Raw genomic sequence first — 17148 nt, 5'->3', positions numbered from 1 at the left:
CATACAGCCATGCATATGATGCAACGGGCCTTTGTTTGATACAATACTCCACCGGAAGCTAATGCACTGCCTTTACTGGGGGTACAGTATGTCCGTCTTCAGGGCTTAGTTAGTAAAAGAAAACGGACATATATCAAAAATCTGTTGGCATTCCTTAAATAGGGAATATCAGGTAATCGCAGTTTTGTGCTTTACTAAAATTGCAACCACAAAGCCTTTCGTACATGTTGAAAGGTTAATTTTAATTTGCAAACAGGCACAATTACTGTTTCACAGCATTTGGGAATGCCGAATTGTTTGATATAGGTGGAGCAATGTGACGGTGCCCACACATTTGCTCAGATGCCAGCGCCTGGCACTATCAAAATGTCAGGGGGCGAATAGCGAGACTGCATAGTTCTGATTTCACTTCATCCCTCCGTCATCCACTATATGACAGTAATTGGAGTGGTGTATGTGTGAGTGAGTTATTTGGTTCAGGGGGACAGCGGAAGGATAGTAGCGGGACAAAAGGTTTGCATTCATGTAGCGCAAGTACAGTCTGTTTTAGCACGAGTGCCGTCGAGGACCTATTTGAAAGGCATCTCTTGGAAAAATTTTGTGCTACACGGATTTCTAGAGAGCAAGGCGGAGTTGCACTTTGGCCTCCGTTTCAGTGAAATATATTACATCTGGGCCCAGGTTACTGGTCTTGCATTTTGTGATAGAATCCCAAGCTCTAACTTATATACATACTTTTCGTTAAAGTTTACATATTGCTGATCTTTTCTATTCAAAGGGGCATTGCGGAGTACCACGCTGATATCTTCTGTAGGACCATTTTATTAGTAGGAAACAAGGAGGCAAGCTCTTAAAATTTATACAAGTGACAAATTTCACAGTGGGTGGAGTCTACCCGTCCCGCAGGGTCGGGGGGGGTTTGCCAGAGCGTACGGGATCCTGTACTGCCTTCGGGGTGCGCGTGGGGCATTTCTTAGGTGCTGACACATTGTGGGGTGTCGGCTTCGGTGCAAGTTTTGGGAGGCTCGAGCGGACGGTGCTGGAGTATGGGCGGGAACAGGGTAAGCGGCTTGGTTGGGCCGCAGGCATTTCAAGGGCGTGTGGGGGTCGTGCGTGGGTGAGAGGTACGTTCTTTGTAGTGGGCTTTTTCCTGGTGGACAGGCTCTGGGGGGTGACGCACTGTGTGGAGGACGTCTCCCTGGGCGCCAGAGGGGACGCACGGTCCCGTGTAGGTGTGGTCATTTCTCCGTGGTGAGCTCGACTCCATGGTCAGGGAACACGCCCGCCGGAGGACAGGGGGGTCGCGACGTACGGCGGGGTCTGACGCGGAACGGTGACGCGGCCAGGTCAGGGGCGGCGGGGTACGGTGGATGACAGGGGGGTGGGGGGCGATGCGGCAGGGGTTTTCCGGGCGGACGGGCTCCGGTGTGGGACGCACCATCCGGAGGGCTTCTCTCTGGTGGGACGGCCGGTTTTCGGCGGACTGCCTGCAGGCGCTGGGCGGCTTCCCAGGCCTTGTGGTGACAGGGTGGGGTACTGGGCGCCAGAGAGAGAGTACGGCCCGTTGTCGGTGCGGTCACATTTGGTGGAGAGCTCGATTCCGTGGACTGGAAGCACGCCCCGGGGGGGGGGGGGGGTGACGTTGACTGAGGGCATGGCCCTATACAGTTGGTGCTGGAGGACATGGCCCTATACAGTTGGTGATGGAGGGTGTGGCCCTATACAGTGGGTGATGGAGGACATGGCCCTATACATTGGTGACGGAGGGCATGGCCCTGTGCATTGGTGCATTGGTGACGGAGGGCAGGGCCATATAAGTTGGTGACGGAGGGCATGGCCCTATACGCTGGTGTCGGGGGGCATGGCTCTATACGTGGTGAACTGAGGGCATGGCCCTATACAGTTGGTGCTGGAGGACATGGCCCTATACAGTTGGTGATGGAGGGTGTGGCCCTATACAGTGGGGATGGAGGACATGGCCCTATACATTGGTGACGGAGGGCATGGCCCTGTGCATTGGTGACGGAGGGCAGGGCCATATAAGTTGGTGACGGAGGGCATGGCCCTATACGCTGGTGTCGGGGGGCATGGCTCTATACGTGGTGACGGAAGGCATGGCCCTCTGCGTGCGACAGAGGGCATGGCCCTATACATGGTGACGGAGGGCATGGCCCTGTACGTTGGGACGGAGGGCAGGGCCCCATGGTTAGGGGGTGGACCTGCCTGCAGTACGCAGGGCATGGCCCTATATATGGTGACGGCGGGCATGGCCCTGTACGTTGGGACGGAGGGCAGGGCCCCATGGTAGGGGGTGGACCTGCCGGCGGTTCGAAGGGCATGGTCCTGTACAGGGTGACGGAGGGCGTGGCCCTGTACGTTGGGACGGAGGGCAGGGCCCCATGGTTAAGGGGTGGACCTGCCGGTGGTACGAAGGGCATGGCCCTATACATGATGACGGAGGGCATGGCCCTGTACGTTGGGACGGAGGGCAGGGCCCCATGTTTAGGGGGTGGACCTGCCGGCGGTACGAAGGGCATGGACCTATACATGGTGACGGAGGACATGGCCCTGTACGTTGGGACGGAGGGCAGGGCCCCATGGTTAGGGGGTGGACCTGCCGGCGGTACGAGGGGCATGGCCATATACAAGGTGACGGAGGGCATGGCCCAGTAGGTTGGGACGGAGGGCAGGGCCCCAAGGTTAGGGGGTGGACCTGCCGGCGGTACGAAGGCATAGACATGGCGGCGCGGTGTTGAGGGTCCGCAGCGAGCCATATAGTTAGGGGGGGGTCCTCCCGGCTGGGCCGTGAGGCACGTCCCAGGTTTAAGCGTTGGGGAGTCCTAGGGGGGGGCCGAGGAACGTTAGCACGTCCCTCGGGTGGCGGTTATTCCTATTATATGGGGGAAAGAGTTGAAAATCTGTTGGGATTATCGGGGGGTAGGTCAAGCACAATAAAGTATTTAGCCAGGTGGAAAGGCAAATTGACGTTATGCTAATTGTTATGCTAATGACGCTATGCTATTATGTTATGCTAATGGTTACGGTTTGTGGATTGTGGGAATCAGTTAGGGGAGGGGGTGGGGGTGAGTCAGGAAATTACGTATTTATGTGGTTTAGATTGTGCGGCGCAGGCCGAGGATGGTATTGTGTAGGATGCACCTGATTCCAATAAAGCGGCCTTTATCACACCTACATTGAGCCTCGGGTCGGTGCTTTTCTCCCCCCCCCTCCCTCTCCCCAATGGGCCCCGCCCGGGGGAATTTGGGGCCGGGGAGGGGGGGGGGGGGGGAGTTGGCACCGCCCGGGGACGGGTTGGGCGTGTTGCCAGTAGTTTTTGGGCTGGGGGCGGGCCTTGGTTGGGCGCCTTTTGGTTTGGGGGTTTGTATCCGGCTGGCCACGCGGCAGAGACACCATTTTAAGTTGGTGTCTCGGCCGGCCGGCGGGGGTTGGCAGAGGGACAATTTTTCCCCTCCCACCCTCCCTGGGACATGTTGTAGGGGGGGGGGGGCCCCCAAGGGCGGGTATTTCCCTTTGTCGGGGGAGTTTTCTTTTAAGGGTAGTTTGGGGGGGGTCCCGTAGGATTTTGGGCTTAGTTTTGTTGGAGGCTGGTGCAAAAGGGGGGGTTATGATTGGGTGGGGGGTTTCTCATGTCGCTGGAACAGGTGTGGGGTACATTCTGCATGTAGGGGCCGGTGCTTTTCTCCCCCTCCCTCCCTCTCCCCAATGGGCCCCAATTGGTTGACGAAGGAGGCTGAGCAGTGTTACCTTGTGTCCCAGCACTGCAGCTGCTTGCTTTTACAGGCAAAGGGCATGTGTAACCTGGCTTTAGGGTGCCCTCCCCCCTGACCCATCCCAACCCGGCTTCCTACTTGCAACTTCACCTTTATCTGCGAGATAGGGCCAGCGCGTGGCTATCTTTGAATCTCCTACCTTATGTCGGAACAGAGAACCTCACGCTCTTAACCCTCTATCGCCTAACAATAGCAGAAAACAAACATGCATTACTAGAAAGTTTTAAAGTTAAAAAAATATCCCAAGTACATTTTGTGTACACTCTAAACGCAGTTTAATAGTGATGATAAACTATGTTGCGTATGTCTGTTTAAAAATAGTGTCCCTTTTAGTCATTTCTGAGCTCATTTAAACATAGGTATGTGGGAAATCTACGTGATATATAGAAAAGTAAAACAGACTAAAGAAAAATTATTTTCACATTTCTTCACGATTATGTGTACTTCTTGTTTTTGTAAAATAAGCCAGTTAAATTTTAAGTAAGGAATATTACAATGGTATGGCTTTACTTCTTGTGACGTCACTGAATTACATATGCTTTTTAGTTCACACACTTTTATGCTTTTTAGTCCCCACACTTTTGTTCGCTGTACTTGTGTCATGTCACAGGGTGAGAATTTCTGATCTTCAGCAGAAAGGAGGTTCTTTGTCCAGGTGACAATTTTGCTTCTCTTAGTGAGGTCTAACATCAGCTGAAATGGGATGACGAGTCCATTAGATGCAACTGTATTATAGTGTTCTATCTGGGTCGCCAGCATGTTATATCCTCAATGCTGGAGCATCACTTCACTGTCGTCCTCCTCACAATCAGGGACAAAACTGTATTCAAAGCCCATCAAGACAACAAATCAAGATAATTCTAGTAAAAAGCAGAGACTCTTATGTTTCTATGATAATTTCACTCTACTATGAACCAACAACCCTAGCAGACCTCCCTTCCTGACAAGGAATTGGGCGTGCCCAAGCCGCTCACATGCCACTCCCAAGTTCTCATCGTGAGTACAGATCTCACTTTTCTTGCCTCTGGCTACAGGCAGCTTTTAGCTTTAGCCGCCCGTTGGCAGCACTAATGCAATCCATACTATAAATACAGAGTTGCAGCATACTGCAGAAATTCTCTTTGTACCATTGAAAATACATCGTAGGATGAGCGGCTAAAGCAACTTTCTTTTGACAGCTATGCAAGCATGAAAGCGCCATGTGCAAGCTCTGTATATTACAGACAATCCAGGTGCGCGGACTTTCTCAGTGCTTGAATTCTGTGCCAGCAAAGCTTCTCTCGGCGAGCAACTGTGCCAGTAACTCAAGCACTGCAAGGCAGTAGTTAACCCTCTATGGGATCTGGACCAGGCAAAGAGTACCACACATGCTCATTTACACTCATGTTGAAGGGCCCTGACATGAAGAACACTGGGTGACAGACAGAGTTGCTGTTCCGTCTTCTTCTTCAACCTCGTGTGCTTACCTCAATCTGTTGGTTTCCTCTTTCCTGCTCCTTATTTACAATAGTGTTTTTAGGCACACCTTTCATACGTCTCACCACCAGCTAGTCTTTGCCAGCAGAGTCTAAGCCACCTACCCAAACTTTTAGGTCGGATTTTATAATTTCATGTTAGACCTATTTCTCTTGTTTGAGTGGTGATTATTGATGCTAAGCGCACGTCATTACATCGCTGTTTGTGTTTATTAGTTAATATCTTGTTACGTTTTTAAATACCCAGAAGAGTTCTTTCTTGTATTCACTAAAAAAATCAACACTTTTAGAACCCAAAAAAAAAGTGTAATATACAGGAACTTACTTTTTTAAGGACCTAATGATAATTAATATTACGTAGATTAACCGACAGCAAGCATACTACTTCCACTCTGAGACATAACTGGATATTTCACAGAATGTAAAGCTATATTAACTGTACTGCTGAATAAAAAAAAAATCAATGCATAGGAACATTATATGTACCAGAAAATGGGCTTGTGGTTTGGGACTAGAGCTCATTCACGCAGACGCTTTACTCATGGTTTTTTTTCTCGGGTGTAGATAATTCCTGATCCAAGGCAGTCACTTCTAATTCCAGGAAACACTTTGCATTTCAAGGGAATGCTAGAAGTTAAGGGGCTCCCTTTGCTTCGATAATCGTTGCATAGACTGTGCGGTATCTTTCCCAGATAGGAAAATTGAGAGGATGTAATGTTAGGGTCAGAGCTGCCTAATAAGGAACTATGGCAATAGGTTGGAGTCCCAGCTTCAGCTCAACATCCTGTGATTCTGGGCAAACGACGTTTATGTTTCATATGTGCCTAGGCTCAGAGACAATCTGCATTGGTATGACATTCCCAAAATTATCAAGCACAATTGGCATTAAGAAAATGTGACCCCCATTAAATGCCTGCCTCCAAGCTCCGCCTCTAGCCCCGCCCACAATTGCCCCTCCTACATTCGCTGCTTAAATTGATTAGTACCTGCACTTATTTTTTCCCATTTAAAGCACTGCCCTCACTTAAATATAACACCAACCTCCATCGCGCTCTCATTGCCAAATTGCATTTGTGCTATTTCCATGTGTCGACAGATCTCAATTTGTCTCCCCTTTCCTTTCTATTTCACGTCACTTAAATTCCGGAACAAAAAGAAATTACAATGTCCAAGACCTGTCAAGTGAATTTACCACGATTGTTCATCCACCTCCTGGAAAATGAGCAGGAACATCTGCTGCAAACGAGCAGCACGAAACATATTAAGCATTTCTGTTTTCGTTTGCACAGGCCTGGCGCGAACTTACCCTGACGTCGGTGGCATCGCCGTGCCGGATGATGGTGGCCCACGTCATCGGCTCATTGCTGCTCTCGAAGTAATGGAAGACCTTCAGCACGCGCTCCATGGCCCCGGGGGAGCGCTCCAGGCCCGCGCTCAGGCGCGCCTTGGCGCTCGAGCCGGGCGTGTGGTTCAAGTTGGGGTCGAGGTAAGCGGCCGCCATGTTCTTGCTGGGTGCTAGGTGTCGGTCATATTCTGAAAGAGAAAAGAGGCGACAACGCAGCGTTAGTGTTAACTTGCCAGGTGGAGCGTGGAAATAGGTATACATTTGAAAAATGAAAACTTTATTTCAAGGAACAATTTACATCCTGCAGCCTTCATTGTGCGGATAGACCGTTATGGAAAAGTTAGCATTCTAAAGCTGTACATTTGTTTGCCTGTCAGCAGTAACTGCAGGAGTCCCTTTTTTTTTCAGAACAAAATTTTATTAGATTTTGGCAGTTGACAGAATACAAGAAATAAAACACCGCTCCCTAAGAATCAGAGAGGCAGTGTGCCTAAGGAGTCCCTTTTAATGGCGTGTCAGTTCCTAGTGGTGGGTTAGGCAGTGTGACTGGTTAGTCTGTGGAGGGCAGTGTGCATGGAATAAAGTTTGCAAAAACTATTAGCCGGGCTTTAATTGGGCCGGTTGCTGCCGCTACTGAGCACCAGCAGTTCTAAAAAGCAGGTGCTGAGACGGGTCTCTCCATTTTTGCCCTGACCCTCAGGGAGGAAAAAAAAGCCCAACTCTGCAGCACTACCACTGCTCAGAAGCCTTTGATGTTACTTCACAGAGACTCGTCAGTTCTTTTACGGTCTCACCATTTCAGAACGGTATCATTTTCAATATTATACACAACAAAGCCATAGTTGTTGCTTATTTATCTTTGGCAACTAACCTTTGACAAAGCCTATGATCTTTGCTTGTTGTAGGTGTAATGTTACTTGTTGTATCTTATATATGGACGCAATAACAGAAACAGCAAAATACCAGTCGGGTGTCACACTATGCCAAGCACAATATTTGGTCAACATGATTTTAAGGCACGCACTTAATTACATTGGACACGCCCCTTTGAGAGCTCCCCCCCCCGTTTTCTCACCCCACTTAAAGCCTTGACTATAAGAATATGTTAAGTGGGGTGGAGGTTGCCCATCAGAGAGCTGTCCTTTGCCCCATACCACCATAAATCACAGGTGCAGGTTATCTGCCCAATCACCTAACCTCTGAACCCAACCCAATGCTTGAAGTTCAAGAGCACTTCGGATCCCACTAAACTAATCCCCAACAAACCTCTGAGGCACCCCTGTCTCTCATTACTGGTCAGTGACTAATGGGAGGAGATTAGGCATCAGAGATAAAGGCAAGTAGGACATGCACAGGGAGTAGAACTACAATGAACATTCCAATTCAAGCAACACAAATATGACCACAATTTAAGACATTCTATAATAGGTGGAGAAAACACAGTGTGATCCACTTCCATAGTACTGCGAAATTTTGTGCACCTGAGGGTTGAAGTGAACCATAAAGTCTGTTTCTGTAGGCACAGACTGGGCAGAGTGACAGTCACTGTGGAGGACAATGAGGGGTCCCTAGAAAAAGAGTAAGTAGGACAGTGGTCTGATGTACCTAAGGTGCAGATTGCAGGGGAACATTGCTTAGTAGGACAGTGTAGGGAAGCAGACAGGGCTCCGCATTAACGTAAAGGAGAGCAGAGGGACTGCGACAGAGACACAAGGAACCACAGGCAAGGCACTGAAGAGGATACAAACAGGAGAGAATCTTAACTCCCTGGCTCTCAAGGAGGAAACAAATCAACCTCTGCCTACTTCACTTCTTCAAACTGACAACAGACGCTTTGTTTACAGTGTTTGGGGTACCAGATATCAATTTTAAAAGACAACTTTTTGATTCTGCCATGTGAAATTTTTCCTTTGTATCAGAGATGGCAATTCACCATTAAACGTATCCAACACCACAAATGATATTTACGACACATTTTTACACCAAATCTACATTTCACGAGGTAACTTACAACACATTACATTAAACGCAATCTAGGAGTTTACAGTATTGGGCTTTTAGGGTTCAGGGTAGTGATAACGGGCAGTAAGGAATTTATATGGTACTGGAATGGTTAGTATTAAGAGATGGAGTTTTTAGGGTACTGGGTAAGTTAGTGATAAAGGGTAGAAGGTTATTGGAAGAGCTAGCAGTTAAGGGGTGGAAATGAGTTTTTAGAATTTAGGAGTAGTAGTAATGGGGTTTTAGAGTTCAGAGTAAGGTAGATTTAAGGGCAGGTAAGGGGTTTTATGGTTTGGTAAGGGTAGCCTTAAGGGGTAGATGGAAAGCGAGTCCACACAAGACAAGGTTAAGCAGGTTTATTAATCTTGATAGATGAACATTTTAACATCCACCAAGCTGGGCTCTACCTGCCTGTAGCTCAAATCCCGTTCTCGCTCCACCGCCAACATTCTAACCATATACCTGGGAAATAAGAGGTTTAGGATTCAGGGAAGAACAGCGTTAAAGGGCTGTGGTTTTTAGGGTCCAGTGAATGGTAGTGTTAAGGGGTTGTAAGAGTTTAGGGTTCGGACATCGGTAACATTATGGGGCAGTAAGAGATCTGTAGGATTGAGGAAAAGGTAGTGCTAAGAAGTGGTAAAGGACATTGGGGTTCATGGAAAGGTAGTGCTATTTTTTAAAATATATATATATATATATATATATATATACATATACATATATATATATATATATACATATATATATATATATATATATATATATATATATATATATATATATATACACACACACATATATGTGGGTATATATCAGGCCAAGACAATTTAAAAGACGCTGTCGTTAATTTTCTAGATTTTGCATTATGCTTGTTATATGAATTCCTGAAATTACCCTATGACGCTACTTCTCATTATCATGCACTATTCGTGGTAAACATTTTCAGTGAATGGTGCTATTCACTATAATAATTTACCACGAACGCATGTGAACAACAGACTGCGAGCAACTGTTGTTAGTTGTGCTTTTACTAAATGCATCTGCAACCCAAAAATTGATGCAAGGGAGTAAAATATAGCATAAAATGACAGGTTTGCATTTCACGTAAATATGTGCAACTTTGCATCATTTTATAGCAATTACGCAAATTACACCATTTTCACACACTCTTAGTTTATATGTATGTATAGTTAAATAGATAAGTTTACATGTGGATGTGAAATAATGTAATTTAATTTTCGTGTTGCGGTTTGCTTGGTAATGATAAATACCACTGTTTTGATGTGCGTTTTAAGTGTACCCCTTGAACTTGCGTGGTAAAGTCATACATGATGTTGGTGTGCAAGGTGCTGACATATTCAAACATATTGTTTCTAGGAGCTTTAAAACACCATTGCTTAAGGAGTGCTATGAACACACAAGACTACTGCATTTAAACTAAAATAATGGGAATAAAGGCAGGATATAATTTTGCTTCAGCACCTTTTATTAATAGAACAATCATTGGCAAAGACAATAGGTCCCGCCTATACAAGAGCTACTGGCTTTGCCATTATGTTTTAGCCATGTTGTTCACCAGCGTGGCTGCTGTTCGGCATGGCTAAAAGTTAGTGGCATAAAGTTGAGTGTTGGGGAGTAGAGTGGAGCGTTATGGAGTGGCGTAGACTGGAAGTGTGGCGTGTTGTAGACTAGATTGGCAATCAGCAGAGTAGATTGGCGTGGAGAGGCATAGAGTAGTGTAGTAGAGTGGAATGGCAGAGTTGAGTGCTGTGGAGTGGCGTGCAGTGGCGTGCTGGAATTGAGTCAGGCGGAGTAGTGTGTTGTTGATTTTGAGTAAAGTGTTGTAGAATGCATTGGCACAGAGTGCAGTGACGTAGATCAGAGTGCAGTGGAGTAGCATAGATTGCGGTGGTGTAGAGTGAACAGGCACAGGGTGGAGTAGAGTGGCGTACAGTGCAGTGACAGAGTAGATTGTTTCAGAGTGGAGTAGTGTAGGATAGAGTGCAGCGGTGTAGAGTGACAGAGTGCAGTGGCATAGAGTGCAGTGGCGTAAAGTAGATTGGCACACAGTACAGTAAACTGGCACAGTTCAGTGGTAAAGAGTAGAGTGCAGTAGCACAGAGTGCAGTGGAGTAGTGTAGCGTAGAGTTCAGTGGCGGAGAGAGCAGTCTTGTAGAGTAGTGTCACAGAATGCACTGGTGTAGAGTGCAACAGCATAAAGTGCAGGGCAGAGAGTACAGTGTTGCAGAGTAGAATGCTGTAAAGAGCAGTGGAGTCTAGTACAGTTGTACAAAGTAGCAGGGTGGTATAGAGTGCAGTGAACTAGATTGCTATGATGTAACGTGGAATAGCATGCAGAGGTGTAGAGTAGAGTGTTGCATATTAGAGAATAATGGCGCATAGTGCAGTGGTTTAGAGTACATTAGTTTAGAGTAGAGTGGCAAAGAGTGCCATGGCGTAGAGTGGATTTTTTCAGAGTAGAGTGAAGTGGCGTAGAATGGAGTGGTGCATGGTAGAGTGGAGTGGCATAGAATATGGGAGGTAGAGTGCATTGGTGCAGAGTAGAGTGGCACAGGGTAGACTGCAGTAGCACAGAGTACATTGTTTCAGAGTAGAATGAAGTGATGTAGAGTGCAGTGGCGTACAGTGGAGCGGTGTAGATGAGTGGTGTAGTGGTGTATAGTGCAGTGGCGTAGAGTAGTGAGAGTGCAGTGGTGTAGAGTAGAATGGCGTAAAGTTCATTGGCGCAGAATACATTGGTATATCGTGTAGTGTAAAGTGCACAATCAATAATGTATGAAAATGGCATCACCTAGTGTATTGATGTGTTTTGATTGTGTTCAAATATTTGTTTCAACCATGGTTCATAATTACCCAAAAAAGTAACCTAATTTTTACTTTCCTTATTCTAATACAATCTGAAATATGATCACAGTTCATACTATTGTGTGCTAGAAAAAAAGATTTTCGTTTCTCAGCAGGATTATCTCAGAAATATTTCACTTAGAAGTCAGAGAAAGAGAAATAAACATCAAGGTCCGAGCACACACCCTCAACCCCCATTTAACTATTGCCTTGGTATGCACAGCAAATGTGACAAGATAAGAACAAGATTTAAATGCCTGTTTACAGAAAGGGAGCTCACAGAAGGATACCGTAAATACGGTTAAGGAATGGGCAACGGGACTAACTGAAGCTGGCCACCCTAAAACAACACCAGCAAACAGAAAGCAAGAAAATGTGAGTTACAAACCACAAAGCCAATGGAAAACAATGGGCAGAATGTATTCCCAAAGAAGCTTTTGAACATCCCCAAGATATTGTTAGCAAACCAGTTCCCAGTCCGGCCCTGATGTCATGTATACCTCATTGCCGATTTAGGTCGAAACAGGGGTTTCGACCTAAAACGGCGATGAGTGATACATATTGTCAGGGCCTGACTGGGAACCAAAACCGGCCCTGGCAAACTGCTCGGCTGGCCCCCAGGAAGGGGGTGGGTGGTGCGGCAGAGCTGTTTGCTACGACCGGCTTCGGCCAATTTTGTTACAGGGGGCCAATACTGCCAGCCCCCAGTAACAAAAAACACCCCCCAGGGGGCCCAAAACCGGCCCCACCTTAGTGGGCCACTGGGGAAATGCCCGGTGCCCGCTACAGCCAGTCTGGTCCTGCATATCATGGAGACTGGAAGACTAGAGTAGAACAGGGATGCAGCCAAGTTGACGGGGAGCAGAGCAACACTGGAACATACATAGTGGGACAGTGAGAGGGAGATTTACATAACACTGAGGCGGGGAAAGGTTTTCTCTGGCAGAGGCAAGGTTAGGAACATGGGCCCTTTCATAAGAGACGGGAACGAAGAGACCAAGATGTAGACATGGCCAGTGAGGAACACAGCCTGAACAAAGACCCACACAACAGACGTGGGCGGGAACCAGGACCAGACCCTGATAAGGAAGCTGAGACAGGTCTCGCGAGCACAAGACTGAGCAAAAGGCAGACGCTGTGTTTGTTAAATGCTGGAAGACATACTAGGAGGACTTTACAGTGTGACACAGTGTTTCAAAAGGCTCAAACACAACACCCACATAAGTTGTCATAATTTTTCCATGTCTATTTGACGACAGAGCTGCTGAAAAGATTTGTGCAAACTGGAAGTCATCGGTTCAAATCATGGTTAGGCCTATGCACTATTTCGAGTTTGACAAAGCGAGTAGCTTTGACCGGAGTCAGCACAACACCAGTTATCGTTCACAGCTGCAAGGCTCTGGCAGCCAGCGCTGCATGGACACTATATCAGGAGTATTATTAAGTGAACCAGCCTGGCATATTCCCAGAGCGAACCTTCTGCCACTTCAAATGCGCATCTCCTTGTGACGTACACGCTCCCCTGGCGACTTACCTGGAGGTCTAACCTGCTACATGAAACTGCTTGTCTCAGCCAATAGCATGCCTCAAAGGCAAAGCCCCTCTGTTAACCTGCCCTCATCTCGAGAAAAAAAAAACATCTCTCGCTTTGCACTGTGCTTAGAAGCCCTGTAGGTATTATATGCTTAAAAAAAAAAAGGCCGGGTATTGGGTGAAGGGTCTCCTGATTAGACTAAGGCAAACATCACAAACACCCCACCACATTTCACCACAAACTATTTCTAGGATTTAATAACAAACACGAGGTGGTCACAACACGCCGGCAATCCTTTGGTGTACCTGCATAAGAACAATCTCCAGGTACTCGCAGCATACCTCGCCTCCAAGCCTTCTGGGTACTACCCTAAAAACAATCCCGGGTACTCACTCTATACCCAGGTAGTTGAACAATCTCCAGGTGTCTAGAAACATACTCACCTCCAAGTCTTCTGAGCACTACCATAACAACAATCTCCAAGTACTCACACCGTACCTCTTCTCCAAGCCTTCAAGATTCTATCCTAAAAACAATCTCCAGGTTCTCGCTCTATACCTCGGTACTCGCAGCGTACTTCGCCTCCAAGCCTACTGGGTACCAGCCTAAAAAATATTTCCAAGTACTGGCAGGCATTTAAATTGAGGCCACTGGCAGACTGTCCTCGAGGACTAATTGCAGTGGGCATTCTCCGAAATGAATATTTATGCAACATATTGGCATACCATGCATCCTAATGGGAGGTCTTTTGCATAATCATTTGTGAGACTGAACCCCTCGCTCACCGTGACCTCAAGAAACGTCGGCGCATTCCAACACTTCAAATGAATGATCAGTTTGTCAAATTCACCCCTATAATGTTTGCTTCTTTTTTAAATAAAATGAATCTGCATGTCTATTGTGCTTTGTGTTGAAAATAAATCTAGCTGCAGGTGAGGTGAGTCAAGCGGGGCCCTTATATGCAGGTTAATTGCTCGGCACGTTTCTGCCTCATTAATTTGACGGTGATTCGCCCGGACCTCATTGTCACGCTGCAGCAGCGGATGGGGGTCGAAGACCCACAAAGGCTTTCACTGTTCCTTTCCAGCAGGGGCTGCACCACGCGAGCCAACCGTGGTATGCTCTAGAAGAGGCTACAGAGACCCAGGCAAACAGGAAACGACACTACAAAACCAAACAATCGAGGATGGAACTTGTCACATACAAAGAAATCTTACAAGCATGCACGAATTGGTTAGAGTGGAAAGAGTTTTAGTATCTTGTGTACTTTACGGGCGCCTCTGTGCATGCAGTAGTTGCAAAGGGCTGCTAAAATGTGTGTGAGAATATTTACACACACACACACACACACACACCCACACCCACAGAGAGACTATATTATAGATTTATATTGATACATTAAATTGTGTATAAATATATATATATATATATATATATATATATATATATACAAACATATATACATATATAATTATATATATATATAAACTAACACACACACATATATATATACATACACACACACATATGTTCGCGTGCTACTCAAAGGTGGACACCTTCGAGCATTGATATATATATATATATATATATATATATATATATAGTCTTTATCCTCCTACTCTAAGGTATAAAGTGCTATATAAGGAAAAGATAGTGAAGCAGTGAGGTTATGAAGATAAATTTAAATTGAGAAGCTAGGAACATTCGTAAGTTATGTTTTGAAGCACAATCTATAACTCGCACAACAGCCATACAAACCACAGCTCACACACCAAATGCAATGCTCATGGCCTCACCCTCAATGAAGCAGATGGATCTACAAATGTTGGAATTCATCTTACAGATGTGATTACATATCACATTAACTTACCATTTTAATGAAGAGGACTACGAAGGTACTAACAATTAGTTTGAGTAAGTTTTGTTGTTTAATTACATTCCGCTTTTAGGTGTTGTCATTTATTGATATAAATAGTCTGAGTTTCTAAGTTAAGGTTTATATGGCTGTTGTCCACGTTACGAATTGTGCTCGTAACAATAGCTTGTCACTTTTCATGTTTTTCCCGATTTAATTTGTATTCATAACTGCATTTTTAGGTATTCTTTTGAAATACACGTTTATGTGTTATAACCAACTCTAACTTTACTTTAATCTTTCATCTTTATTCAGTGAATTTTTATTGGGGCTTGGGGGCAATGTTTTTGATCATTTATCACACCCAAGAGATTTTTACAGCCAACTCGTTATAGTCATTCAACACCTGCCTCAGACATGCATAGTACCCATTCCTCTGCGCGTCAGGCAACCTTCACTTTGCCTGTAGTTTGGTATTGCACAGCAAGGTGTTGGCCACAGGACCTGGGCTGCACCCAGGCCCTGCTCCAACCGGCCAAACTGCACTTGTGGCTGTTGACCAATCCCAGAAGTGCACTGAATACTTTCTGAGACCCCTCCATATTGGCCTGGGCATCAGTATGGTAGGTTCACCAGGTCAACAACATCCTTATAATTTTTCTCAACAATGTTTGTGGCACCATGTTGGGTGGCTGCAACTGCAACATATTTTTTTGACAGCCAGTCAATCAACACTCCGTAGATTTGTGAATCACAGCTGAATTTGCGAATCTGCAAAGGCTGACAGGAGAAAAAGCACTTTAGTTCAATGGCGTGGCTTTACTTTATGAACTGGATTCCTGAATCCGCTGTGGGCTGGATGATCTGAAAGTGATGGGTCCATATAGCTCTAAAATGCAACTCCTTGGTGATCAGATTTACACCAAACCAGGTAAAAGCACTACCTTGAGTAAAGTACTATTTACATGCCAAGGATGGTGTACTTCCCTTCTGCCTTGATCAGTTCTAGCTTGACAGCGCAGCGGCAGCCAGACCTTACATGATGACCAAACAGGAGCTTTAAGAAGCACTCCTTGGAGAGGGGCTTACACTCTGCCCAGACGTTAATCCTCTACTCTACTAACATTTGATTGGATCAAAGGTGCGTGATTCCGCTTACTCAAAAGTGCGCATCTAGTTCTCTTTGAAGTGTTCGTTGATTACACTTGAATTATTCTGTTAAAATATAAAAGGACTGTTGTAAAAATATATAAATTGATATGGGCTTATCAATACAATCAGTGTTTGATGCTGCATGAGCCAGCAACACTATGGCCAACTGGACGCGGCATGATTCCCTAGGCATGCACTGTGAATGTAATAGCCCACATTATGTAGAGCACTGACTTTATTTTCTATGTTTTAGTGCTTCACTTGTCCATGCCGCATTGTCCTTCCTCATTTGTGCACAGAATGGGAATGGGCGCATGGCCAGAGCTTAGGTTGCAGTTTCTGGTCCAGTCTCACCACCCAGTGATTGGAGTCTCCCTCCCAGTCTCTTCTCTGACTTTACCCAAGCTCGCAGGGAGAAGTGGGACCAGCTTAACTTCAACCGGAGGGCTGACCAAACCAGTCATGCGCACTCTCCCTTTTCTTCATGTAGACTGCATGCAGCCTACATGGAAGAAATGGCTTTCCCATAGACGCCTGTGTGGTTAGCGTCCCAACCAATCACAACGCTGTTGTTACAATATAAATGGTGTTTTAAAAAACGCACAATTACTGGCTATGTCAAAGGCTATGTCAGAACACTAAAAAATAAAAAGTGGGCCTATTGGTTTTATGAAGGCATCAGCATTTCAATATATATAAAGCAGACAAATTGTCTTTGTCAACAAATCACCAATAATTATAATCAAATGTAGATTTAATTAATTTTGACAGGGCAATGTTAAATAAAAATGAGTATCAGAAAAACATTTAAATAAATCTCTATTAAAAAATACATTAACATGTATTTGAGACTTTCTTTTAACATTTTTCAGCCCACAAAATGCAGCCATAAAAACAACCACAAGAGGGCATACACTCCAGAGCATATATCTCCAGCTGAGCATACTCTCAGTGCTTCAAAAAAATATGGTTAGCTCTCCTGGGGTCATTTATTTAATGATTTTCTTTTCGTAATGTTGCTGGGGGCCTGCTACATTCCCTACAGCCCCCACCACCTTGCAAAACAATTCTTAGTGGTGCCCCTGCCCCTTCTACGGGCATCATCAGGATCTAACAAAAAGTAAATAATA

General features: G+C 45.7%; 1 protein-coding gene across 15 annotated transcripts in view; it reads right to left on the bottom strand.

Annotated features, from left to right (window-relative positions):
• Nucleotides 1-17148, bottom strand: part of PTK2 (protein tyrosine kinase 2) — an 858662-nt gene that overhangs the window by 546856 nt on the left and 294658 nt on the right. For all 15 annotated transcript variants that reach the window (XM_078686693.1, XM_078686689.1, XM_078686690.1 and 12 more), the window contains one exon: nucleotides 6573-6799. In XM_078686693.1, the coding sequence (XP_078542819.1) occupies nucleotides 6573-6767 (195 nt within the window). In that variant the 5' untranslated portion in view covers nucleotides 6768-6799. The remainder of the gene's footprint in view (nucleotides 1-6572; nucleotides 6800-17148) is intronic.

Source organism: Lissotriton helveticus, chromosome 4_1 (assembly GCF_964261635.1).
Source record: "Lissotriton helveticus chromosome 4_1, aLisHel1.1, whole genome shotgun sequence".
In the NCBI taxonomy this organism is placed as follows: Eukaryota; Metazoa; Chordata; class Amphibia; order Caudata; family Salamandridae; genus Lissotriton; species Lissotriton helveticus.
This window is presented reverse-complemented; position numbering and strand designations above follow the sequence as displayed.